Raw genomic sequence first — 27,432 nt, 5'->3', positions numbered from 1 at the left:
GAAATTATTCTTTTAATTAAATCATTTTTAATTATAATATTCAGAGTTTAATAATCATTATCTCTAAATAATGTTGTTTGCAATGTTTTTTGTAAGGGACATTGTAATGATGCCACCGCATAAACTATAAACAGCCGATTCGTGACAACCAACACACAAAGTGATGACGTAGTTCGTATAAATTGATGACGTATGCACAACTAGGGACTTTTTTCTTTTTCTTTTCCCACTTTTACTCGACAGCTTAACCAAAACAAGAGAACAAGATGAGGCGACAGCATGTCCAAACGGAGCAATGTAAGTTATATATATGTACTTTTAGTGTAGATATGACAATTCGCAATAAATAATTAAAAATATTTAAAATTATTTCCGACGAATTGTCGCGTCCAATGCGACAATCATTCAAAAACAGAATTAACATTCGAAAGATCACCTTTTTAAACTAAAACTTATGTTTGTCGGATATAAATTACTTGTAATTAAAATAAATATTCTGAAATTATATATTTTATTGATCATCATATTGTTTATATTGGAATTGTGCGACCATTTCTCGTGTGCCCATGTTTTTCTCACCTCTACGTGACTTACATTGGCACTATTCATTTAATAGTAAATAATCATTTAAGATAAAAGTGCTTCTACAGAATTTGAACTGAACCAAACAAAACTGATTTTGCTGAACTAAACTTAAAACTTGGGTTAGAGTAAAAGAAAAAAGTTCAACTTCTGTTGAAATATCTAATATATATATATATATATATATATATATATATATATATATATATATATAATAGCGTACAAACAAGAATAATTACGAAATTAGATCCTCCATAATTCATTTCGATGTTTTTGTAAACTAGTCAGTCATTTTGATTCATAATTGAAAAGTGGAAAACAATGGATATCAAACGATTTCAGTTCTTACAGAGTCAATATCGACGGAGAATCTAGTCAGTCCCGGAAAGCAGTGTGTCAGAACGTGAAAAATATTGAATAATTCCATCCCCTGTCATTCCAAGCTTATAACTCCTCAAAAAATGTAATTCAAGCCCTATTTTTTGTTTTTCAATTAAAGGAGCAAAGACCAAGGTTTCATTAAAAAAACAAACAAAAAAAAAAACAACAACGTGGTTACAAAAAAAAAGTGTTTTAAACTTCGGGCTTTACGGGTAAATTTTTTTTGTTTTTTTTTTGTTGCTTTTAAATTTGAATATATTATTTATTGATCTTTTATCTTCAATTTGTGATATATAACACTTTGGTGAGTAAATTATTTACTTTTTAATAGACATTTCAAAATGGGAGGCGTAAATTAATTCGACTCCCTGTCTTTCCAAGCTTATAACTACTCGAAAAATGTAATTCAACCCCTATTTTTTTTTTTTCAATTAAAGGAGCAAAGTCCAAGGTTTCATTAAAAAAAAAAAAAGTTTTAAACTTCGAACTTTACAGGTAAATTTATATATAAAAAAAAAACACTACTTTTTTTTTTGTTTTAAATTTGAATATATTATTTATTGATCTTTTATCTTCAATTTTTAATATATAAAACATTGAGTAAATTAATTATTTTTTAATAGACATTTGAAAATGGGGGGGGGGCGTGAATTAAAAAAACAAAAACGTTTGTCTAAAATATTATATTCGGTTTATTGGAAAGAGCATAAAATTTCACATTGACCCTGAAAATATCGTAAAAATTGGATCAATAGAAAAATTTTGATAGATTTTTAAAGTTTAAAAATTTAAAAATGCTGAACTCGTAAAATTCAATTAATTTCATTACTTTTTTTTTTTTTTTAAATAAAAAAAAATTCTATTTTTATACAACTTTAATAGTTTATTTTGGAAGTATAATCCATAAACAAAATAAACAACCCACTTTTAAAAGAGAAATTACGAGTTTTTATATTTTATTCGCAGTTTCGTGTTAGGGTGTCAAAAATTCCTACAAAAATTCTGATACACCTAGGAAAGCAGTAAAGCACTAAACAGTTTGATTTGGAAAACAATGGTGCTCATGTATTTTTGGTACCGCGCTATTTTTAAATAGTTTTTTTGGGTTTGTATTACTGTACACATAGATTCGAAAAAGTTGTCAAAAAACAAATATATAACAAATAAATGTTATCAAAGGCAAAATAAGTTACTTTTCTACCTAACTGGATATGTTTTTAGTGTTTTTATTTAATGTAACATGTTTATTCGGCTCGAAAACCATACAGTGTTACTGTTGGGGCACTCTCTGGTAAACACGGTAAGCTTGGGAAAATGAGTTAAAACTAACAAAAATATTGTTAGAAACTCAATATATGTTACCATGACATAGGCTGACATATATTCGGTGGGGTTTTAACAGTATTTTGTGTATTTTTTTTTTTTTTTTTAACTCGTTTTCCCAAGCTTACCGTGTTTACCAGAGAGTGCCCCCTAGCAGTATCAGAATTTTTGTAGGAATTTTTGACACCCCTAACACGAAACTGCGAATACAATATAAAAATCTCGTAATTTCTCTGTTAAAAGTGGGTTATTTATTTTCTTTATGGATTATACTTCCAAAATAAACTATTACAGTTGTTTTAAAAGTAATAAAAATATTTTTATTTTTTTTTTAAACAGTAATGAATTTTCCGAACTCAATATTTTTCAATTTTTAAACTCAATATTTTTAAATTTTTACATTTTAAAAATCTATCAATTTTTCTATTGATTCTATTTTTACGATATTTTCAGGGTCAATGTGAAATTTTATGTTCTTTCCAATAAACCGAATATAATATTTTAGACAAACGTTTTTTTTTTTTATTCACGGTTCCCCCCCCCCCCCCCAAGTGTCTATTACAAAGAAAATACTTAATTTAGTCCCGGATAAGTACATAATTATTTACTCACAAATTGAAGAGAAAAGGTCAATACATAATATATTCAAATTTAAAAAAAAACGGACATCGTGTTCTTGTAGAATTTTACCTGTAAAGTTTGAAGTTTAAAACCTTTTTTTAAACCACGTTATTTGTTTTTTCTTTTTTCTTTTTTTTAATGGAACCTTGGTCCTTGCTCCTTTAATTGAAAAAAAAATTAGGGCTTGAATTACATTTTTCGAGGAGTTATAAGCTTGGAAAGACAGGGGGTCGAATAATTCACGCCTCCAATTTTGTAAATGTCTAATAATAATTAATTTCGACTCGGATAAGTACATAATTATTTACTCACAAATTGAAGAGAAAAGGTCAATACATAATATATTCAAATTTAAAAAAAAACGGACATCGTGTTCTCGTCGAATTTTACCTGTAAAGTCCGAAGTTTAAAACCTTTTTAAAAAAAAAACACGTTTTTTTTTTTTTTTTTTTTTTTAATGAAATCTTGGTCCTTGCTCCTTTTAATTGAAAAAAAAAATTAGGGCTTGAATTGCATTTTTCGAGGAGTTATAAGCTTGGAAAGATGGGGTGGAATTATTCGCTATTTTCACAAAAAATTCTGATACCCACTGCCCCACTGCCCCGCCATTTGCAATTTTCAAATACATCGGTAAACATTGTATGCTTTTCGAGCCGATAAACATGTTACATTAAATAAAAACACTAAAAATAATTATCCAGTTAGGTAAAGTAACTTATCTTGCCTTTGATAACATTTATTTTATTTATTTATTTTTTTTGACAACTTTTTCGGATCTATGTGTACAGTAATACAAACCCAATTTTTTTTTTTTTTTTTTTTTCAATTATAATCTGAAACTCAAGTCTGTAATCGATGATATTAACAGGAAAACATTTTTTAAAAAAGTAAAAATTGTGGAATTTAGGGAGGGGGGGGGCAGGGGGCACTCTCGACAACGTCCGCCTCCATTTTTTTTCAGTGGATTATTATCTATTGGACACTAATTATCAAAAACAAAAGTTAATATTTGGAGATTTGAAAAGTGCTCAGTTTTTAATTAGAATGTTCTAGTAAATCGATCCCCCATATTGGAAATACACACACACACACACACACACAAATATATAATGGAGGTGGTGCTGCTGGTCACACGTGCGTATTATACACGTCCGGGGTTTGTATTATTGTACACAGATTCGAAAAAGTTGTCAAAAAACAAATATATAACAAATGTTATCAAAGGCAAGACAAGTTACTTTTCTACCAAACTGGATATATTTTTTGTGTTTTTGTTCAATGTAACATGTTTATTCAGCTCGAAAAACATGCAGTATTTACCGATGTATTGGAAAATCAAAATGGCGCCCAACTCTCTCTTTAACATGGTAAGTTTGGGAAAAGGTGTTATAAATAATAAACTAGACAAAATACTATTAAAAAAACACCGAATATGTCAACTTATGTCATGGTAACATATATTGAGCGAATTTCTAACAGTATTTTGTCTAGTTTATTATTTATAACACCTTTTCCCAAACTTACCGTGTTAGAGAGAGTCGGCCACCATTTTGAATTTTCCAATACATCGGTAAACACTGTATGCTTTTCGAGCTGAATAAACATGTTAAATTGAATAAAAACACGAAAATTATATCCAGTTTGGTAGAAAAGTAACTTATCTTGCCTTTGATTTTATTTGTTATATATTTGTTTTTTGACAACTTTTTGTTCGAATCTGTGTGTACAGTAATATAAACCCCACGTCCGCCCGTTTTTTTTTTTTTTTTTTTTAAATTTACATAACTCTTCGCTCGCTTGCCCTTTTATAGTTTTTTGCGGCTTTCAAATCGTAAACTACTTCGACTATTTCTAGGACTGACCCCGTATTCTCCGTCGGGCTTGACTCCATAAGTACTGAAATCATAATTGCTTACAAGTATCGGGGGAAAAAAATGAATGCTTTACACGTGGCCTTCGTAATGTTATATTATGAAGGCCACGTTGTGACTCTTTGAAATTTGAAAGGAATTTGGAAGCCTTTAAACTGTCTTTAAAAATTTTCTAAAATCTTAAAAGATTTGGGTAAATTTTTACGACGTGCCCCAGCGTATTATAAGCACCCCAACCTCCCCATGTTAAGAACGGCTTTCGGAAAAAAAACCTCCCAACCTCGAAAGCCGTTCTTAACATAGGGCGGTTGGGGGTGTTTATACTACGCTGGGTGGGCCAGGTCGTAAAAAAGATACCAAAGATTGAAAGTTTTTTTGTAAGCTACTGACACCCATTAATTATAATAGGAAATATTAAAACCATTTTTAAAAAAATTTCATTAAAAGGGTTTTTACTGTACACAGATTCGAAAAAGTTGTCAAAAAACAAATATATAACAAATAAATGTTATCAAAGGCAAGATAAATTTTCTACCAAACTGGATATAATTTTCGTGTTTTTATTCAATTTAACATGTTTATTCAGCTCGAAAAGCATACAGTGTTTACCGATGTATTGGAAAATTTAAAATGGCGGCCGGCTCTCTCTTTAACACAGTAAGTTCGGAAAAAGGTGTAATAAATAATAAACTAGACAAAATACTGTTAGAAATTCGCTCAATATATGTTACCGTGACATAACTTGACATATATTCGGTGGTTTAAGGTTCAAAAGAGAGTCGCACGCAAACCTGATAGGCCCTGAACTGGCATCTAAGCTTCAGCCTCTGTCCCATCGACGAAATGTTGCATCCCTCTGCCTTTTCTACAAGTATTTTAGTGGTGAATGCTCTGACGAACTGCAATCACTTGTGCCCCCACGACGCGAGCACCCTCGACAAACCCGACAGGCTACTAGATCCCACCCCCACACTGTAGAGCCTCCCTAGATGTAAAAGATCTTTTTACTCCAATAGTTTCTTCCCCAGAACCGCAAGACTCTGGAATTCCATTCCAGGTCCCTGCTTCCCCAACAGTACTGACGTGCAGAAGTTCAAGTGTAACGTGAACCGACACCTTGCTGCCCAAATCCCTACATAGTACCCCAGTAGTTGTTGCCCCTGATAGTAGCCCCCTACACCAAAGTGGCAATTTGCCTTGTTTGGGGTGAAAAAATGTAATAAAAAAAAAAAAAAAAAAAAGAACTTACCGTGTTAAAGAGAGTCGGCCGCCATTTTGAATTTTCCAATACATCGGTAAACACTGTATGCTTTTTGAGCTGAATAAACATGTTAAATTGAATAAAAACACTAAAAACATATCCAGTTTGGTAGAAAAGTAATTTATATCTTGCCTTTGATAACATTTATTTGTTATATATTTGTTTTTTTTGACAACTTTTTCGAATCTGTGTGTACAGTAATACAAACCCAAAACGTACTTGGGTGAAAAGGGGGGGGGGCGCTAATTTAGAATTAAACCAATTTTCGGTATTTATCCAGATAAGAGAAGGTATCATGCTGAAATAATGTTATTTAGAAACCCATTCTTAATATGGATGGGGGGGGGGGTTGAAACACTTTCACCCAACTATTAAATAAACAAAATATACCACAAAACCTGAATTTAAATGTAACTTCAATCGTATTAAAAATAGCACGGTCTGCATAGTGCACTGCAGTGCATAAGTACTCTATTCTCAAAACGAAAATACAAAGAAAATCTTTAAAAACTTTATGTACGTACTCGTCCCGGAATAAAGATATCTTATTCCAAAAATCACGTGAATTGATCAAGTATTTTTTAACGTAAGAAAATTTTATGAGGAGACGAGACGTTGTTTTGACCCGCCATATTTAATAAAAAGAAACAACTCAATTCGAACTAATGAGATCCAGCCTTTACAATGGATACAATTTAGACGCTGAAAATCGTAACATTAAAAAAAAATTATTATTAAAAGAAATCTACTTCATCAATTTAGGTGATTTTTGGAATATGACATTCTGTGACGGGTACGTACATTATTTTCCTGCAATTTAGTTTTTTTTTTTTCTTTCTATTTTTTTAATAATTTAAATTCTAAATAAGCAGAAAAAAAATATCCCCGGCAACACCGGTTAAGTAGAGCCAAGTGACTCTGACCACGTAAAAAGAACGTGGGAAACGAATCACTTGTACTTTGCTTCGTTGGCTAAAAAGGTGTCATATGTCATTTCGAAAAAAAGGAAAAAAGAAACCTTCATTAAATTTCATCCTTTGCCCCCACGCAGTTAATATTTCAATTGTTGTCGTGTAATTACACGTTAACATCCTGGAAATACCCGAAGATGATGTTAAATTAACTGTCACAGTGACATTTTGCATCGGTTAATTTGTTTTGTAGTGTCTCCTTTTGTTGGTGGTGTTTTTTTTTTTTTTTTTTTTTTTAAGCACTTTTTGGTACTTGTTATTTTTAATTCTTTCATACGCAAGATTATAATTTTTTCCCCTTTTTTTATTGTAATCTAACTGGCAACCACCCAGACTTAGGATTAATGAAAGACAATTTGTGAATGAATGGCTCGAAAATGGGATCATTTTAGGCTGAATTTATATGCGAAAATGAACCCATACTCTAAATTCTAATTCTTTTGAACGTGTCTACACGTAATCGTCTAAAAAGAAAAGTATAACTTTCTTTTTTTTTTTTCTAAAGAGGAGGGGAAGCAGCAGAGGGTGTTAGTCTACCAAAGAAAAAAAAAAAAAAACTTTCATGTTACATGTTTTTATTTTGTTTTTAAAAGAAAATAATGTAACGCCCGAGTACCTATTTATTGGGGAAAAAGTATACAATTTAAAAACGGCTATTTTGAAATCAAAAAAGAAAATGATTATCCGTTCTTTCCTATTCTAGTTAGTAATAATTTGATACTTTTGAATTTTCTTAACTGGAGCAATTTCGTTTCAGTTAATTTGGGTCTTGTATTGCCTATTATGTTTCCATTTTCTATTTTACCTGTTAAGTATTCTCTTTAGTTTACTTGGTGAGGAAAAAGACAACCTTAATCCTGAGTATGAGGTGGCGATTGAGAATGCAAGGATGGGGGGGGGGCTTATTTAGTCCGGACAAATAGTCATTTTCATAACACTGTAGAACGTGAGGGAGGGGGGGGGTAGTCACTTTTATTGGGCATTTTTTATAATAACCAACAAAATAAAAAAAAAAAGGGGGGGGGGGTTCAATACAGCAATTAAATATTACCAAGGGCAATATAAATTACTTTCTCCCTGCCTGGAAAAGTTTGCGTTTTAACTTCTTTTAAAGTGCTTATTTACTTTGAAAGAAAAGTAGTGTCCAGTCTGAGTTAGGACAAAAAAAAAAAAAAAGATAGCTTTTTTTTTTTTTTTTTTTTTTTTTTTTTTAGCTATTTAGACCCTTGATAACCGTTCAAAAATCGAAAATTAAACAAAATACTGGTAGAAACATTACATTTACATACAATTGATGACGTTGGATGAGTTTCTATCAGTATTTTGTAGGTACGGGCAACAATGACGGAAAAAAGATGGGGGAGAAATAGTTTTGAAAGTCGGTTTGTCATAATTTTATTTTTCTTTAGATTTCTGACTACTTTTTGATTGTACTTGAAGGATTAAAAGCCTAAAGTTAATTTCTAAAAGGAAAAACATTTATACACGTAAAAAAAAAAGTTATATTAAAAAATGTTTTCACAGTGACATTTAGAAGCTGACAAATTCAGCTAAATTTTGGAGTTAAATTCATTGTAAAACTCCTTTTGAAAGATAAAGATTAGTTTTCTGGGTCTATTTCAAAGATAATTAGTAAAGTCCTAAGATATTAAATAAAAAAAAAAAAAAAAAAAAACCTTGTTTGTACAAAAAAAAAAAAATATGGCTTAATTAGCTCCCAAAAGCAGAGATTCTAGCTTAGCTTAAGTAAACACAAACGAAGTCCTGTAAACATGGATTCTAGGGAAGCCCAAAATGTCAGAAAGTTGAAAGCCTGCCTGAAAATGTCAGGTAGTTGGAAGAAGGTAGGGAGTGCTGGTTTTCTTTTTTCCCCAGCTGTGCACTAGGTGTCAGAAATTTCGTGAAAATAGTGAATAATTCCACCCCATCTTTCCAATCTTATAACTCCTCAAAAAATGTAATTCAAGCCCTAATTTTTTTTCAATTAAAGGAGCAAGGACCAAGGTTTCATTAAAAAAAAAAGTCTTTTTTTTTTTTAAAAAGGTTTTAAACTTCGGACTTTACAGCTAAATTTCTAAAAAACAGTACTTTTGTTTTTGTTTTAAATTTGAATATATTTATTGGCCTTTTCTCTTCAATTTGTGATATAAGACTTTGGTACATAAATTAATTTACTTTTTAATAGACATTTCAAAATGGGAGGCGTGAATTATTCGACCCCCTGTCTTTCCAAGCTTATAACTCCTCGAAAAATGTAGTTCAAGCCCTAATTGTTTTTTTTAATTAAAGGAGCAAGGACCAAGGTTCCATTAAAAAGAAAAAACAAATAACGTGGTTTAAAAAAAAGGTTTTAAACTTCAAACTTTACAGGTAAAAATCTAAAACGCTACGTTTTGTTTTAAATTTGAATATATTGCTTATTGACCTTTTCTCTTCAATTTGTGAGTAAATTGATTATTTACTTTTCAGTGAGTAAATTATTTACTTTTTAATAGACACTTGAAAATGGGGGGGGCGTGAATTAAAAAAAAAAAAAAAACGTTTGTCTAAAATATATTCGGTTTATTGGAAGGAACATAAAATTTCACATTGACCCTGAAAATATCGTAAAAATAGAATCAATAGAAAAATTTTGATAGATTTTTAAAGTTTAAAAATTGAAAAATATTGAGTTCGGAAAATTCATTACTGTTTAAAAAAAAATATATATGTTTCTATTACTTTTAAAACAACTTTAATAGTTTATTTTGGAAGTGTAATCCATAAAGAAAATAAACAACCCATTTTTAACAGAAATTACGAGATTTTTATATTTTATTCGCAGTTTCGTGTTAGGGGTGTCAAAAATTCCTATAATACACCTAGCTATGCACTCGTACATTCCTATTGTGAAATTTTGTCTAATTTTTTTTTTTTTTTTTTTTTTTTTTTTTGTTAAATATTTTTGTGTTCCTGCTTTTACATTAAGAAAAAAAAAAATTATTTTTCAAGATTATATAAAAATTATTTTATGCCGAAAGTTTTATGTTCATTCCAGCAAGCAAAGTATTAACATCTTACATATAAAAATTACATGAAATATGTAATCTAAAAAAAGTAGAAATATTTTTTGCAATTATAATTTTTTTTTTTTTTTTTTTTTTTTTTTTTTTTTTTTTTTTTTTTTTTTTGTGAAAATATTAAATAAACAATGTTTAATTCAATGGTAGTTTGAGAAGTTAATTTTTCTTGGAGTTATATTCAATTCATTAATACAGACTTTGGGGGCTTCTTTGTAATGTTCCTGAAAATTTTTTCTTTTTATTGTAATTTACAATGTTTTATTTTCATTAAAAAAGCAAAAAATAAATTCATGCATTTTTTTTTTTTTTTTTTTTTTACTATTAAAAACCATAACTTTTGTAAAGGTATTATTTTGTTTAAGCAAAATACATTTCCACTAAGATTTAGATAAAAATATTCTATGATCATTATTTGATAAATACTGAAAATTTCATGAAAATTGGTTAGTTTCCTGAATTTTGATGAATTTTTAAGTAAAGGGAGAAGTCAAAATGTTTACACGTTTTGAGTATCAGCTATTCATTTTACACGTCCCTAGATTTTGTTTAATTTTCAATCTTTGAGCGATTATCAAGAATCGATGTGGATGTAGTGAGACCATTTTTTATTCTAACTTGACAGACTTGACACTTTCAAACTAAATAAACACTTTAAAATAAGTTAAAACAGATTTTAAAAAAAGACTCATTCCGGTAGGTAGAAGAGTACATTATCTTGCCTTTGGTAACATATTTTTTGTATATTTATTTTCACCGGATTGTTTTGTTGGCTATTTTTTAAAAAAAATTCTTTTACTTTCATTGTTAAACTGGCACTTTGTAGCCAGTGTAATTGAAATCCCACTCTTAGAATATCGAACGTTGTTTCTGCTGACATTAGGGATTTTATTTTTGCTGACAATAAAGTCTGTAGTAAAATGCAGCCAACATAGATGATCTCATTTAATGCTACCTAGACAAAGCTCCTTTTCAACCACTGATAGTCAAATGTCCAAATTACTTAGCATAACAGTTGAAATGAATACAGAGAACATATTACAGTTTCTCATTTTTTTTAGATGAGGAATTATTATTCGGCTCATTTGGATTCTTCGAACTACTGTTCTCATCTTGGATGTTATTTTCACAGCGTTTCAATCGATGTAACTTTCTTTAGGTCTGTCTTGTTGAACTCTGGAGTCTGCATGGAATTTTTAACATAACCCATGGCATAATGGATAGAGTACTTGATGAAATTCAGTTGTAAAAGTTACAATCCTGGAGATTGAAGGTTCAATCCTTAGTGCAGGCAATCAAAAAATATAATTGTGAATTACTTCGGACTTCTACTCAGACTGACAGATTGAAAGCTTTCTCCTGTGGATTAAATACAGAGTTCTGTTTGAAATTTTGTGCAGATTGAGTTTGGCGTAAAGGTACCCAAGAGTTTGATGTCAAGGTAACTTAACTGAAACTTAAAAATAGTACTTAAAATGAAAATAGTAGTTAAAAGATTTCAAAGCCGCAAAAAATTTATTGATATTCTTTTTACAATCTTAAATCGCATAAAACTGCAGTAAAATAAGTTAAGCCAAATTTATTTTTGTTAAACGTTTTTGTTTTTTGATATTTTTTTTGTTCGAATCAGAAAGGAAGTAATTGAACAGTTATGCCACACCATTTTTTATTTTTATTTTTAAGAGGGTGACCATTTCAAATTAATTCCAATCTGAACAAAATATATTCTGAAAAGAATTGAATCGAATAATTTTTTAATCTTAACTTGTACAACAATCGACAAGAAAACTTAAACGAAAATCAAACTTTTTTTTTTAGAAGAAATCAATCGATGGTTAAAAGAAATGATGGATTGACTTTACTTAAAATAATCTTAAACATTTTTTGTGGTTTTAGATTTGTTTCTAATTCAATATTACAATCATTGCTTTTTAATATTCCCATCCTTGCTTTTTAAGTTATTAGACTGGCTGAAGCTATCTGCTTCCTGACTTATGACCTTGCAAAGAAGGTGCGTTCCCTCTATTGAGCTAGAAGACTACTCACACCTAGGAGTCTCCTTTACCTTTACAAGACTACCATTCGCCCATGCATGGAATATTGTTGCTACATCTGGGCTGGTGCATCTACCACTAGTCTCTCCCTCTTAGATAAAATCCAAAAAAGAGTTGTCAATCTATTCGGTCCCACTTTATCAACTAAGCTCCAGCCCCTGTCTCATCACTGCAATGTTGCATCACTGTGCCTGTTTTACAAATATTTTAATGAAATGTGTTCTGATGAACTCGTTTCACTTGTACTCCTTCGACGTACATATCCCCGACAAACCCGCTAAACAATAAGATCTCACCCCTTCTCTGTTGTTGTCCCTAAATGCCAGAAAGCTTTCTATTCTAATAGTTTCTTCCTTCGAACAGCTAGACTTTGGAATTCCCTTCCTGCTGCCTGCTTCCCTGGCTGTACTGATATGCAAAAGTTTAAATGTAACAAACAAATATGTTAATCTTTCCTAGACATGGCCCTAAATAGTAGCCCCTTACATCCAAGTGGCAATATGCTTTGTAACAGGTGAACACGGGATAAAAAAAAGAAAAAAATGCACCAAACTGAATGTATTTTTATTTCTATTAATGTTTTTCTTTTTTTTTTTCTCAGATGAAGCCAGATCCTCCACTAGGCCTCCACCCAATCTCGTGGAAGGCGAGAATGCACGAATGGAAAATGCTTTATCAGGAAAAGTTCAAGCTTTGAAATCGGTGGGTTTTAATGGGTTTTTAATTGCTTAGTTTCGCAATGATTGTCACGTGAAAAGTAAACTAGTTTTGGTTTATTTGCTTAAAAATTATTTAACACCTGCTGCAAAACATTTATAGCATTTTATTATGTACTGACAAATTATGGCATGACAACTGGCTCCTGCTGATGGTCTGTTTCTTTTTTTTTTTTTTTACAAAGAGTCACCAGTTATCAAGGTCCAAAGGCCATTTGAGGATATGAGTTAATGAATGTAAGGTGTTAGTTTAGTAATTGTTAATGGTGTATATTGGGTAGAATTTGATTATTTAAGGGGACGACTCAACAAGAATTTGTTTACATTGGACTTAAAGGTTACCATATTGTAATCGGCCGTGAAGCAGGCCAGTGGAACCGTATTCCATATGTGGACAGTTCTAGGAAAGAAGCTTTGTTCATGGAATTTGTGTTTAGATTTAGGCACAGATGGTGGGGGAAATTGTTGATAATGGTTGTAATTAATCGAGTGTTTCTTTTGAAAGTTAAACAGGGGGGGGACCATAGATTGGAGTTCAGTCGAGCACTTGCTATGAGAATAACAATAGAGACAAGCTCACAATGTCTCTTCTGTGGGAAAGAGGCTGCAGGGAAGAGAAAAGGGTATCATCTACTAGGTTTCGAAGCCAGTTTTGAACTCTATGGCAACAGTACTCCGTCTACAGATAGAGGATTGCATCAGCTGTGAAATACCTACTGGAGTGGTAGAATGTTGCAACCATTTTTTCAGCGATCCTGGCAACAGATTGGCAACAGATTGGATGTATGTGTTCCATTTCAGATCAGGATTGAAGGTCAATCCCAGAAGCTTGTTAAGACATTGTGCTTCCCAGAGAACCATTTATTACAATTGGGGCAAATGGAGGTGAGAGCGATTATGATGAAAAGAGAGGCACGTTGTTTGAGTGTGGTATAACCATATGTATGTTTACAACTGACCAAATTGACGTATGAATGAAACAGGTTTGGAATTTTTTATGTAATTATTAGAAATATCTGTCCAGAAAGTTCTTCATAAATCCATAAGGCAGACCATCTACAAAATTTTACTGAAAAAAAAAAATCTGTTCGTTCTCAATTTTACTGTTTTGTTGACAGTAATATTGGTAACAGCTGTATTTTTTTACGGTTACAAAACTTTTTAGTGTGTGATAAAGAAGTCTTTAGAAAATATAAACTTTTGAGTGTGTGATAAAGAAGTCTTTAGAAAATATAATTTTTTTAGTGTGTGATAAAGAAGTCCCTAGAAAATATAATTTTTTTAGTGTGTGATAAAGAAGACTCTAGAAAATATAATTTTTTTTCGTGTGTGATAAAGAAGTCTCTAGAAAATATAAACTTTTTTAGTGTGTGATAAAGAAGTCTCTAGAAAATATAAATTTTTTTAGTGTGTGATAAAGAAGTCTCTAGAAAATATAAATTTTTTTAGTGTGTGATAAAGAAGTCCCTAGAAAATATAATTTTTTTTAGTGTGTGATAAAGAAGTCTTTAGAAAATAAACTTTTTTAGTGTGTGATAAAGAAGTCTTTAGAAAATATAAACTTTTTTAGTGTGTGATAAAGAAGTCTCTAGAAAATATAATTTTTTTTAGTGTGTGATAAAGAAGTCTTTAGAAAATATAAACTTTTTTAGTGTGTGATAAAGAAGTCCCTAGAAAATATAATTTTTTTAGTGTGTGATAAAGAAGTCTCTAGAAAATATAATTTTTTTAGTGTGTGATAAAGAAGTCTTTAGAAAATATAATTTTTTTAGTGTGTGATAAAGAAGTCCCTAGAAAATATAATTTTTTTAGTGTGTGAAAAAGAAGTCTCTAGAAAATATAAATTTTTTTAGTGTGTGATAAAGAAGTCCCTAGAAAATATAATTTTTTTAGTGTGTGATAAAGAAGTCTCTAGAAAATATAATTTTTTTAGTGTGTGATAAAGAAGTCCCTAGAAAATATAATTTTTTTAGTGTGTGATAAAGAAGTCCCTAGAAAATATAAATTTTTTTAGTGTGTGATAAAGAAGTCCCTAGAAAATATAAATTTTTTTAGTGTGTAATAAAGAAGTCTCTAGAAAATATAAATTCTAGGTATAAGATCATTTTACAGTAGCTTTAGACTTCTACCTATACATGGCATGAAGCGAGAACTTCTGAAGTCTTGATAGAAATCAATTCTAAAATATATGCTGCAAAGATTGTTTTACAAATTTTTTTTTTTTCTTCCAATGAACCAATTTTTATTGCTTCTGTTTATTTTTACAGCTCAGCATCGACATCGGTACCGAAATTAGGACATCAAAGAAACTCGTAGATGAAATGGTAAGCAGTTTCACATTTAGAATTTTTTTCTTTTTTTATTTATTTCTTTATTTTTTTTTTTAAATGTCTGATTTTAATGATTTTCTTTACAATTGACTTTTGCTGAGAATAATGTGGAGATATGTGACCCTGTTTGAATGACCTCCTCGAGTACTGGGGAGGTAAGGAAAAAAGACAAAGGATAAATGACAAAAGGACAGAAAGTAGGTTTAGCGAGTAATAAAAGGAGCTTAACAATAGACAGGAATTTGTTCTTGACGCAGACAAAGAGAAATAAGGGTAGGGTTTAATTCAGGGTGTGACAAATGGCAATAGCAAATGGATTAAGGATTGATTAATAGGAATGACACTTGATAGGGTGGGGAGACAAATCAGTTAGGCACTTAGTCACTTAAATCCAAGATGGACAGATGGATTCTAGATAGGTCAAGAGCAGGTGATCGCTTGGAGGTTTTAGAGGGAAATGGAGAGATGAGCTGCCAGCAATAGACGCACATGGACTCGCGCATGTAGATGTTGGCCCTAGCACATAAAGGGTTGATGTAGAAACGTGCACCCATAGTCCAACTGACATATGTTGAAACATCAGCGTCTGTTTGTTTTTATTTCATTTTTATACTTGTGGACTTGTGCGTCCTCATCGACAATTGCCAGTGAGAAAATGACGACATGGCCATAAGATGAACAAAAAATCTACGACACAACATTTGGTGTCCACGACTTGTTAGTGGGGCCACGGTGAGCCACAGATAAATGCTTTGTTACTGCAATGACTAATGCATATTTTTTGTTCTCATCTTGTTTCGGAATTTTTTTTTTAAATGAGGATTGATTATCATCTTGTTTATTATATTCACGTTTTCACTAATGTGACCTCTGACCTTTCTCAGGTGCATCTTTCTGGAACGAATACAGCATTTTGAACTGATCCTTTATTTGATCCATGGCGGCATACTGTTCTAATTCTATTGACTAGAAGTGTTATTGTTAGTTCATATTGTCTGTATGAAGGATTTCAATATGTACAAAGTCAATATGTACTGCTAGTCTTGCTCTACTCTTCCAAAACCTAATAATGAAAATCAGGTGGAATGATTGTGACAAAAGTGGAAGTCCTAAAAAGAGCAAATACAGACAGTATAAAAGCAGTGCTTGCAATCACGCAATTGCGTTTGACTGGTCATCTTGTAAGAATGGTGGATGAAAATGCTCCTCTATGGATAGCGAGAGAATGTCAAAAGAAGAATGGGTGGGATAAAATTCTAATACGACGACGTAGTTAAATGCCATGTAAACGAAATGGGCATTGATATCCCAAACTGAGACACAAGCAAGTGACCAAGGAAGCTGGCACAGCAGTCTACACAAAGGGAAGGTTAGTGATAAAGAATAAGAGAAATATTGCAGCTGCTTTGCATGTGCGATCTGTGGAAATATGTTCCGTATCAGAAGAGGTGAGCTTTGACACCAGAGGACAATTCCTCAAGCCCCTCTCCCCTATCTAGTCATCTTCATCTGTGGGGAATAGAAAGTAAGGATTGAGCTGTTATCCGTTGTTCAAGTGTGTAATTTTAGTATGAATTTTAGCTTTAAATCAAATGTTGATTTAGATATGCAGTATTACTTTTATTTTTGTTTTTTATGGAAATCGCTCCAGACAAGGTGTGAAGCCACTTGATGTAAGGAGTTAACAAGAATGAAAGATGATTATCACAAAGACAGGAGATGCTTATTGACCTTAGTTTTGAAAAGACCACACCTATAGGTAGGAAGAAAACGGTCAGCAGGAATAGTTTCACATGCATGCAGTTCTCAGAAAGAAAGCTGCTGGAATAAGAAACTGTATTACGATGAGATATTAAAACAATGAATTGATGAAGACCACTAGACCAAGAGTCAAACGAGCTTGAACAAAGGAAGCTGAGAATAGATCAGATAATTCTGGAGAACGCATGCCACTTTAGAAAAGACTGAGACTAGCTACATCAAGAAGGGTAGGATTAAGCCAATTACTTCTGCATGTATTTGTGTGTACGTGTGTGCATCACAATCATAATTTGGTCTTGATACAACACCACCAGCATCACAAAGACTCTTCTAAAATAAGCAGACTTTGTTGGTTTGGTCACATTCTTTAATGCCCTGCAATTCATCCACAAATTGGTAGCCCTAATTGCAGATGCAAAACACTGAAGATCTGGATTGAAAGAATTAAAACAAACATGGAACATTTGGTTTCTGCATTTTTTTGATGTTCATAGCTGGAGCGGGAGAGTAGAAAATAGACCTTGTGTTTATTTTCAACATCCGTATAACTCTTATTTCCCTTATTTTGTCCTTTAGTCCTCACATTTTATGAATGTTTTTGACAAAGGGGGAAGAATTGCTGTTTTCTGGGTTGGAAGCTATTTGTCTAAGATTTGTTTGATAGTTTTTGATCTTGAAGTTTTTTTTTTTTTTTTTTTTTTTTTTTATAAGCTCCTTACATAAAGTGGTTCATGCTTTGTCTGGGGTAATTTCCATAAAAAACAAAAACATTTTTTATTTTTAACACAAAAAGGCTACTAGAAAAATTGAAAAAAATAAAAATAGACAGAAATTCTATTTTTAACAATATCTGCTTAAATTAAACAATGCTGCCTAAGTACATACTATGTAAAAACAGACTTCTTCAGTCTTTGACATACTATGGATACCCATAAATGGGTGCCTACGTGTGAAATTTAGATATTATACCAGTTGTGATTGGAGCAACTGGCCTAGTGAAAAAGAATCTTAAATATCTGGAAACAATCCCTGGAAGGTCAAGCTATAATGAAATACAGATTGCAGCCATAAAGGGAACAACATCAATTCTAAAGAGTCCTCGGATATAAATCCAAATCATAATGTAATCAAGCGTTAGCTTTGAGGAGTTAACTCCCTTGATCTCTTAAAAATTTATAAAGTAAAATAAATTTTTAAAAAAAGTGAATATATATATTTATTTATTTTTTTTTTATTTTTTATTTTTTTTAAGTCTGAGGACGCTACAGACGGCCAAAAAAACGGCCGAGTAGCTGAAACAATAATGTAACTTAACAGAAAGATACGGTAATAAAAAATAAAACGCATATTTGCTCTACAACAGTATTGAGCATTTTCTTCAGTTTTTATTAATTACCATTTCCACTAAATATATATATATATATATATATATATATATATACTAGCATGGGTGCCCAGCGTTGCCCGGGTGTTTGGAGGTGTATGCTGAACAAAAAAACAAAAAAAATAAACAGTCAATTTTTTTAAAATTTGACCCCTATTATGACTCCTTAACATTTATTGTTTTGGGATCAAATCAAGTTAAGTTAGATCCATGTCCAAGGAACCTATATCTAAAATTTCAAGTGTGTAAGCCCAAAATTGTCGGAGTTTGGTAGAGTTCTCAAACGTCAAATCGTTGAACTTTGACCCCATACCAGCTAAATTTCTGGCCAAAAACCGATCACATCGATTTTTCCAAATCTCAGTACCCTGTATACTAAATTTTGAGTCTGTAAACTAAAAATTGACAGAGTTATTGCGTAGGGAAATGTACAGACACAGACAGACACTTTCACTTATATATATATATATATGTATATATTAAATCACTATTACATATTGGGTACAATATAATTAATACAATATTGGTTCTACAATATTTGACATCTGCATAAATTAAAATATTGTATAGCATATTTTATAACCGGGCCACACCAGGTAGCCATGACTATATATTGGGTACAATAAAAGAATGAATAAAGAACTGTCTCTGATAATAAACACAAAATCTGCATGAATTAAGACATAAACATATTTTACAACCGGGCAATGCTGGGCAGACTGCTAGTATACATAGATTAGTTACCTTGTATGTGTGCGGAATAGTCCCTACCAAACTACTGTCAATTTTTGATCTACAGACTTGAAACTTGATATGAGGTGTTTGTACCTGTGAAACAAATTCGATTTGGTTTTCAGCTGAAAGATTGATTCAATCTTAGGGGTCAAAATTGTAAAATTAGTATTTGGCAGAATAAGTCGACTTAATTTATATCCTCCATGCATTCAGAAATATGCATTTATATGTTTAACTCTGTTAATTAATTAGGCCATATGATATAAATGCGGGGGTGCCCCAGGGTTCTATCCTTGGACCTCTATTGTTCCTGATATTCATAAATGACCTCCCCGACAAAATTGCCTCTGAGATGGGTATATATGCTGATGACACTACACTCTATGGCAGGCACGACAGGAAGACGAATGAACACATTTCTAAAATGGCAGAAACACTAGAGGAAGACCTCCAATCTGTAGTGGAATGGGGACAAAAGTGGTTGGCCGCGTTCAATGCTGCCAAGACTAAACTAGTTTCATTCAATGATTACAAGAAACCCTCTCTACCACCCATAGCAATGGCCAACGACTCTTTATCTGAGAGTCCATCTTTCAAACTCCTTGGCCTAACGTTCACAGGAAACATGAGTTAGAACAATTACATTGAAGGCATTGCCAGGGCCGCTGCAAGAAAGGTGGGCTCTCTCTACCGTGCTAGAAAACTACTAACACCCGAAAGTATCCTGTAAGGCCACCATTCGCCCATGTATGGAGTATTGCTGCCACATCTGGGCTGGTGCATCTGCTACTAGTCTCTCGCTCCTTGACAAGGTTCAAAAGAGTCACAAACCTGATAGGCCCTGAACTGGCATCTAAGCTTCAGCCTCTGTCCCATCGACGAAATGTTGCATCCCTCTGCCTTTTCTACAAGTATTTTAGTGGTGAATGCTCTGACGAACTGCAATCACTTGTGCCCCCACGACGTGAGCACCCTCGACAAACCCGACAGGCTGCTAAATCCCACCCCCACACTATAGAGATCCCTAGATGTAAAAGATCTTTTTACTCCAATAGTTTCTTCCCCAGAACCGCTAGACTCTGGAATTCGATTCCAGGTCCCTGCTTCCCCAACAGTACTGACGTGCAAAAGTTCAAGTGTAACGTGAACTGACATCTTGCTGCCCAAATCCCTACATAGTACCCCAGTAGTTGTTGCCCCTGATAGTAGCCCCCTACACCAAAGTGGCAATTTGCCTTGTTTGGGGTGAAAATGTAATAAATAAAAAAAAAAAAAGTGAATACTGCTAGAGAACTGAATGTTTTGGTTTCGATTCTAGCTAATGGCACCAAAGTCTCATATATATTTAAAAAAGTTTTTTTTGTAATTTTTGAAATTACTACTATAATATTGGCCTTCGGGACAAGATCACAGTGTAGTATCTGTTCTTCAGATGCTGCACTTCTATTTCTTGTTCTCTTTCGGTGGAAGAGAAATCCTTCACGACTGAGACAATTTTTATTTTTGTACCTTTTCTCCACGTTAAAAAACGACCCTGGTGTCTAACTCTGGGGAGGCATAGTAAATAGGTACTATAATTGGATGAATTGGCTCTATAATAATGAATATGAAATCTGCATGAATTAAAATAGTTTATTTTATGACCGGATAACACTGGGTGGCCTGCTAGTGTGTGTGTATATCTATAATATAAAGCTGAACGTCTGTGTGTCTGGTCATGAATAGGCTCCTATATGATTGACTATTATAGAAAACTGATCACATATAATGATAGATGTATCGAGACACAGGAATGGGTATATTTGATCTGGCATAATGATGATTCGTTAAAATTGTGGGGTCTGCGTACACGCCTGGTCCACAAAGTATGGAAATAAAAAATTTAAAAACTAAAAAAAAAAAAAAACGTTTACAAGTGTTTTTGATATGGATGTACATAATAATACTTTGATAAGTATGTATTAACTTAAATAGGGATGGTATAATAAAATTGTGGGGTCTGCGTTCACGCCTGGCCTCCATAGAATGGAAATAGGCACAAACTTTAATAAAGACTTTCCATATCTATCTGCGTAAGTATACTTTGATAATTATGTTTCAGTTTGAAGAAATATCGTATAATAACATTATGGGGTGTTCGTTCATGCCTGACCTCCATAGAATGGAATTATGTCACAAAGTTTAACAAGGTTTTTTAATATAGATCCACAGAATATTGTGATAAGTGTTTCAGTGTGAACAGGTATGGTATAATAAATTATGGGGTTTATCTATTTTATTTTTACTTTCATCATATTTTGCTTTGGTTTTGATACCCCCAAATTCGAAGCTATCTCTTTACAACCCTTGCTTTTCATCACTTATCATATTTTCATAAATCAGAGTCCATTTTCTGTAGGCTGTTTTTGAACCCTGTCAACAATGGGTACTTTTGCTAGTATATGTATAATATGCTAGCAGACCTCCCAGCATTCAAAACAAAGCATGAAGCCACTTGATATAAAATGCTAAAGAAAATATACAATGGAACCTCTAGATACAAAATTTTCAGCTTATGAAACATGTGAAAATTTTTTTGTTTCTAAATATGAAAAAATTTTGCAGGATATAAAATATACAAGTGACAGACTATTTTCCAGGCACCTAATTCTTTGAAAATCTTTTTAAAATCAGGGTTTTATTTGATTTAAAAAAATTTTTAGCAATTTTTTGGAAATTTTTTATTTTTTTTTATTTTAATCTGGAAAACATTTTTTGTTGTCTTTAATTTATTTCTTCAACTCACACATTAAAATTTTTTATTACATTTGAAGAATATAGATTGGAGAAAGATTTTCCATTTTAATTTTTATCGTACATCATCTAGAATTTTTGTGAGGGTGAGGGAGTTTATTTTTCTTAGAAATCGCAAATTAGTTGTAAGAAAATAAATCCTTTTTTTTCCACATGCTTGTGTGCACATAGATTTGATTGAGGTTGCGAGATTGAGTGATGATTAAAATAACAAAAAAAAAATTATCTCTTTTAGTGGTTTTATATTAAATAGAATTCTATCTTTGAATGCCAAAGAAGAGTTGAAAAAAAAAAAAAAAAATAGCAAGTGAAGATATTAACAGTTAGGTTAGGTATTATTTGGCTCTTATTTCATTCTGATTTTACACTTATAAAATTTGTTTTCATAGGACTTTGAATGGATTAGACGATTTATGTATAAAATGCTTTTTAGGATACAAACATTTTAAGATACGAAAGCCAAACCGGAACCAATTAATTTCGTATCTAAAGGTTCCACTGTATATATAAGTATATATTATTATAATGAATATTTTAATGACGTTTCTGAATTTTTGAGATGAGGATTGGTTAGTTATATTTGGATTCATCGGACTACTGTTCTCATCTTGAGTGTGATTTTCACAACGTTTTGGTTAATAATAACCTCCACCTTCTTCAGGTGTATCTTGTCTAACTCGGGAATTTGGATGGAATTCGAGCGGAACCCTTTATTTACTTCACGGGAGTAGCATGTTCTTGTTCCGTCAGCCATGACTGGATAGAGGTCCTAAGTAATTTGCAATTGTATTTTTTAGTCGCCTACACTGAGAATTGAAGCTTCAGGAGAATATCGCTTTCTACAATTGATTTTTTTTTCAAGTACTCTAACCACTGCGCCATAGGTCCTTGGTTAGGTATTATTTGGCTCTTATTTCATTCTGGTTTTACACTTAGTATAAAATTTAATGAGTGTTTTCATAGGACTTGGAATGGATTAGACGATTTACGTGTAAAATGCTTTTCAGCATACAAAAATTTCAAGATACAAAAGCCAAGACAAAACCAATTTTGTATCTAGAGGTTCTACTGTGTGTGTGTGTGTGTGTGTGTGTGTGTGTGTGTGTGTGTGTGTGTGCATATATATATATTATTATAATAATAAATATTTTATCTACGTTTCATCTTAACCGAAACTTATCAGTGTGGCTATATGTATAAATGTGGTGTCACATGATTCAAATCCTCGACTGAAGTCCCCTTCATATTCAATCCAGAGAATTTTTCACAATGTTGTTTAAGTAAAAGCCTTTAATGTTTCTCTTTAATAGTTATCGCCCACGAATGTGGCTTTAAATATTTTTATAATAAATATTTGGTGCTTGTCTAGAACTCCTCCTCTCTATTAAAAAAAAAAAAAAACTAGAGAAAAATCTATATGATGGAAAGAAAGTATACACCAAAAATCATGTACATTAAGTTTTAAAATAAAGAAAATCATTTTTAAGTGAATTTAAGTTTTTTTCCAATGCGCACCCTCTTATATTTAGAATGGCTTTCTAAAATATTGCAAGTTTGAATTGGAGTTATCTCCCTTGTTCCTTCAGACTGTTTTCAAGATAGTGTTGAGAGATCACTCATAATTTAGCTGTAAAATTTGATTTTATTTAAAAATAAAACTAATTGATCAATTTACATGATTTTTGGAATATGACCTCTTTTTTCTGTGAGGAGTACATACATCATAAATTTTTTTTTTTTTAGTTTGATTTCTGGACAAGAATTAAATATTTTAATATTCACATGTTTCATCTTCACCCCCCCCCCCAAATGATCACATTATTCAAATTTATTAATTGTGGTTAACTGTTTTTTTATTTTATTTTTTTTTTTGTGCAGGATTTGGAATTTGAGGATTCTACAGGTTTGCTCCAGAAGACTATGCATCGTCTGAAGGGTCTCACGAAAGGCGGACATTGGAAAATTTGGCTTTATCTTTTCTTCTTTGTTCTTTTCGTATTTGTTGTCTGTTGGTTTATCATTAAATTTCGGTGACGTCCCCGACGATCCATCTTTCGGCGCCCTCGTTAACTTGATTCATTCCGTCTTTTGCTGCTATTATTTTGAACGTTTTCTCAAAACACAGACATTTTAAGTTTGAATTTTCTATCACCCCTCCCCTCCCCCACTCCATTTCATTTTATTTTCCTCCGTCTCTTTTTCTCTCTTGACTTTCTCTAGTCATTGGGGAGTGATTATCTGAGTCGGTACAACTTCAGATTCAACCGCTGCTTAAAACAAATAACCAAAATTTCCCTAAATATCTTTGACTATTCCACTGAACACACTATTTACCAGGAAATTGCCCCCCCCCCCCCGGAACAAAAGGTTGATGTGCTATAAAATAAAAAAGATAAAAAATCCACTTCCCTTTCCACAAAATAGTGTTAAAAACGGTATTTTCTCCATAAGGTTAACTTAGGCATAAGTGGAAAATTCCATTTGGAGTTAAGAATAGAACGAGAACTAACGTGTACAGAAAGTTGTATTATGGGAGATGGGAGGAAGTTCACAGTGACAAGTAGAGATTAATAAAGTCTTTGTCCTGTGAACTGAATCCATTCAGACATTTTTTTCAAAGATTTGTTTTTGTTCACGCTTCTGGTGTGCGAGTGAAGAAAAACTCGCGTGATACTATAAACGAATAAAACATCCAAAAACATTATCATTGAGCAAAGATATTGTTGACAGTTTTTGTTTTTTTTTTTCTTTTGGTTCTTGTCCAGAATTTCCCTTATATTAAAAAAAGAAAAATCTGTATGATGTACATATCCTTGATTTAAAAAAAAACTGTGTATATTAATCAGTTTTATTTCTAAACAAGAAAATCAAATTTTATGAGTATCCAAGCAGTGATCATCTCACCTGCTATTTTGAAAAAAAAAAAAAATCTCAAAAAAAAAAGCAAAACTTAACAATAATTCAAACTTACTAGATTTATATTGTAATACCTATAAATTCCTATTAATCACTTGCAAAGTCTTTTTAGTAAATAAAATTGATCAATTTGTGATTTTTGGAATATAGTTTCGTTTTGTCACTGGTATGTAAATACAGATTTTTCTTAATTTTCGATTTGGGAGGGGGGGTATTCTGGACAAGAAGCCCCCCCCCCTTTTTTTTATCATTGCAACTACAGAAAGGAGAGTAAAACAAACTTTTGCTGCCGCATAACCATTACGACTACAGTTACAGCAAGACAGCACTATCCAATAGGCCAACTAAAGATCCAAACTATTTTTGTGGACAAGGATGGCTGACAGTTTAGTAAGAATAAAAAAAAATCGTTATTTTACACAACACGCATTAAAAAACAAAAAACAAATGAAGAAATTTTTTTTTTTTTCTCTGCTGAATTATAAAGAATGTGTGTGATAGTATAGAATACACCCTCCTCCACTCCTTCACGAATGGGATTATCCAGTGAAATTAGGTAGAAATTGAAGTACAATAAAAAAAATATTAAAAGGTGCGAGTGTGATTGCAGGAGTTACGAGAGGATGGGGTAAGTTTGAGGAAATTCTGTCATTACTAACCAGCAGAGAGCTACCACTGTCGACTAAGTGAAGAGTCCATGAAGCATGTGTTTGCAGGGTGATGTTTGCATGGAAGTGAAACTTGGCCAGTGAGGATTGAGGACATGTGTTGCATGGAGAGAAATTATATAAGAACAATATGCTGAATGTGTTATGTGAGTTTTAAAGACAGGCTTAGACCTGCTGATATCAGGAAGATGTGTGCAGAACAGGAGACTTTGTTGGTATGGTCACATTGAAAGAATGGATGAGAGTTCTTGGATTAGTAGATGTAGCAGCATCTGTTTTCAGGAGGAAGTCACAGAAAACATGGTATTGATAAGGATGGATTTGAGGTAAAGTATTGTTGCCACGTTTGGGCTAACGAGTCTCTCACTAGTCTCTCCCTTTTAGACAGCACCCAAAAAAAGTCTCTAATCTTATAGGTCCCACACAATCAACCAAGCTTCAACCCCTATCCCATCACCGCAATGTTGCAACCCTGTGCCTGTTTCACAAGTACTTTAATGGAATGTGCTTGACATACATACCCCTAGACTAACCCATCAAGCAACAAGATCCCACCCCATCACGGTTGAGGCTGAAAGGCCTTCTACTCTAATTTCTTCCCACGGATTACTAGACTTTGGAATTCCCTCTGTTTCCCTGACTGTACTAGCCTGCAGAAATTTAAATGTAATGCGAACAGACATCTTGCTGCCGAACTTCACAAAGATGCCTTAGACATGATTTCAAATTGTAACGCCTTACATCCATGTGGTAATGTACCTTGTTTGGAGTGAATAAGAAAGAAAAAAAAAAATATTAGTTTTGGAAATCAATTTCTTAAAGCTGTCTAACACATTCGATGCCTCCGTTCAGTCTCGAGAGACAAAGGACACCCCCTGTAGGGGCAGCTGTGCATGTAATTGTGAGGCAAGGGTTGTGCAATCTCCAACCACACCTCTCCTGAATCGTCACTGTTTGAGTCCAGTGTCAAGGAAAAGTTCAGGACGACTGGAAACAATGCCGAGATAAGCAGAGAGCATATACAGCACCTGGAATTCCCAAATGGTCACCCATCTGGTACTGGCCAGACTCATCGTTGCTTAACTTTGGTGATCTGACAGGAACCGGTGTGTCAAACGTGATTATGTTGTATACAACACATGCCAGGATGTAAAACGGACGTTAAACCGTTGATGACGATAGACGAATGGATGAGACTTCTTTGGTCAATAGATGTAGAAGAGTTGCGGTAATGATGGAACGACACAGAAAACATGGAAACATGGGTGAAAGTGATAAAGATGGACTTGAGGCATAAATGAAGACTTGGCCAGAGATAGGTTAGTTTGGAACTCGTTTTTTAAAAGCCATGAAACGCATACCATGATGTAAAACTGAAAATGATGAATTTCAATTACTGCTTCATTTACGTTTCTGAACTTTTGAGATGAGGATTGGTTATTTGCATTATTCAGAATCTTTGGACTACTGTTCTCATCTTGAGTGTTATTTTCAGGTTTCAGTTGATGTAACCTCTGACTTTTTTTTTTTTTTTTGCAAATGTATCTTGTTGAACAAGAGAGTAAATGGTTCTGTTCAAAATTCCCGAGTTCAACAGAAACATTTCTGAGTTCGACAAGATACACCTGAAGAAGGTTGCAGATTATATCGACCGAAACGTTGGAGAAAATGTCATTTAAGATGAGAACCGTAGTCCGAAGAATGTAAATAATTTGAATAATTTACACCTTCAACTATTTATCTCTTTTATCATTACAAACCAGCAAGAAGACCCAACGTTGCTCGAGATTGAATGAGGATGTCCTTTATTCACTATGTTCATAACACTACATATAGAAAGTGGATTTGGATTTGCTTTCAACAGCCTCGTAACTCGCACCTCCCTTATTTTGTCCTGATGCTTCTGACAATTAGGGAATGGCCAACACTTGTCTGGCTAAAACCACTATCAATAATTTCTCACACTCTTTATCTGTGCCTAAACCTAAACATAGATTCCATGAACA

General features: G+C 32.5%; 1 protein-coding gene and 1 pseudogene across 1 annotated transcript; one reads left to right on the top strand and one right to left on the bottom strand.

The window, feature by feature from the left end:
• The first annotated feature begins 141 nt into the window (after nucleotides 1–141).
• On the top strand, nucleotides 142–24,560 carry LOC145256484 (BET1 homolog). The gene is made up of 4 exons (XM_080115429.1): nucleotides 142–297; nucleotides 12,725–12,825; nucleotides 15,107–15,163; nucleotides 23,721–24,560. The coding sequence occupies exons 1-4, from the start codon at nucleotides 267–269 to the stop codon at nucleotides 23,874–23,876; spliced, it is 345 nt and encodes a 114-aa protein (XP_079971555.1). The 5' UTR covers nucleotides 142–266; the 3' UTR covers nucleotides 23,877–24,560.
• A 1,882-nt stretch (nucleotides 24,561–26,442) lies between these two features.
• On the bottom strand, nucleotides 26,443–26,560 carry LOC145256664 (5S ribosomal RNA; annotated as a pseudogene).
• Nucleotides 26,561–27,432: the final 872 nt, after the last annotated feature.

Source organism: Euprymna scolopes, chromosome 32 (genome assembly GCF_053919585.1).
Source record: "Euprymna scolopes isolate OS-2025 chromosome 32, ASM5391958v1, whole genome shotgun sequence".
NCBI classification, from domain to species: Eukaryota; Metazoa; Mollusca; class Cephalopoda; order Sepiida; family Sepiolidae; genus Euprymna; species Euprymna scolopes.
The sequence above is the reverse complement of the archived record's forward strand: the minus strand, read 5'-3'. Positions and strand labels throughout refer to the sequence as shown.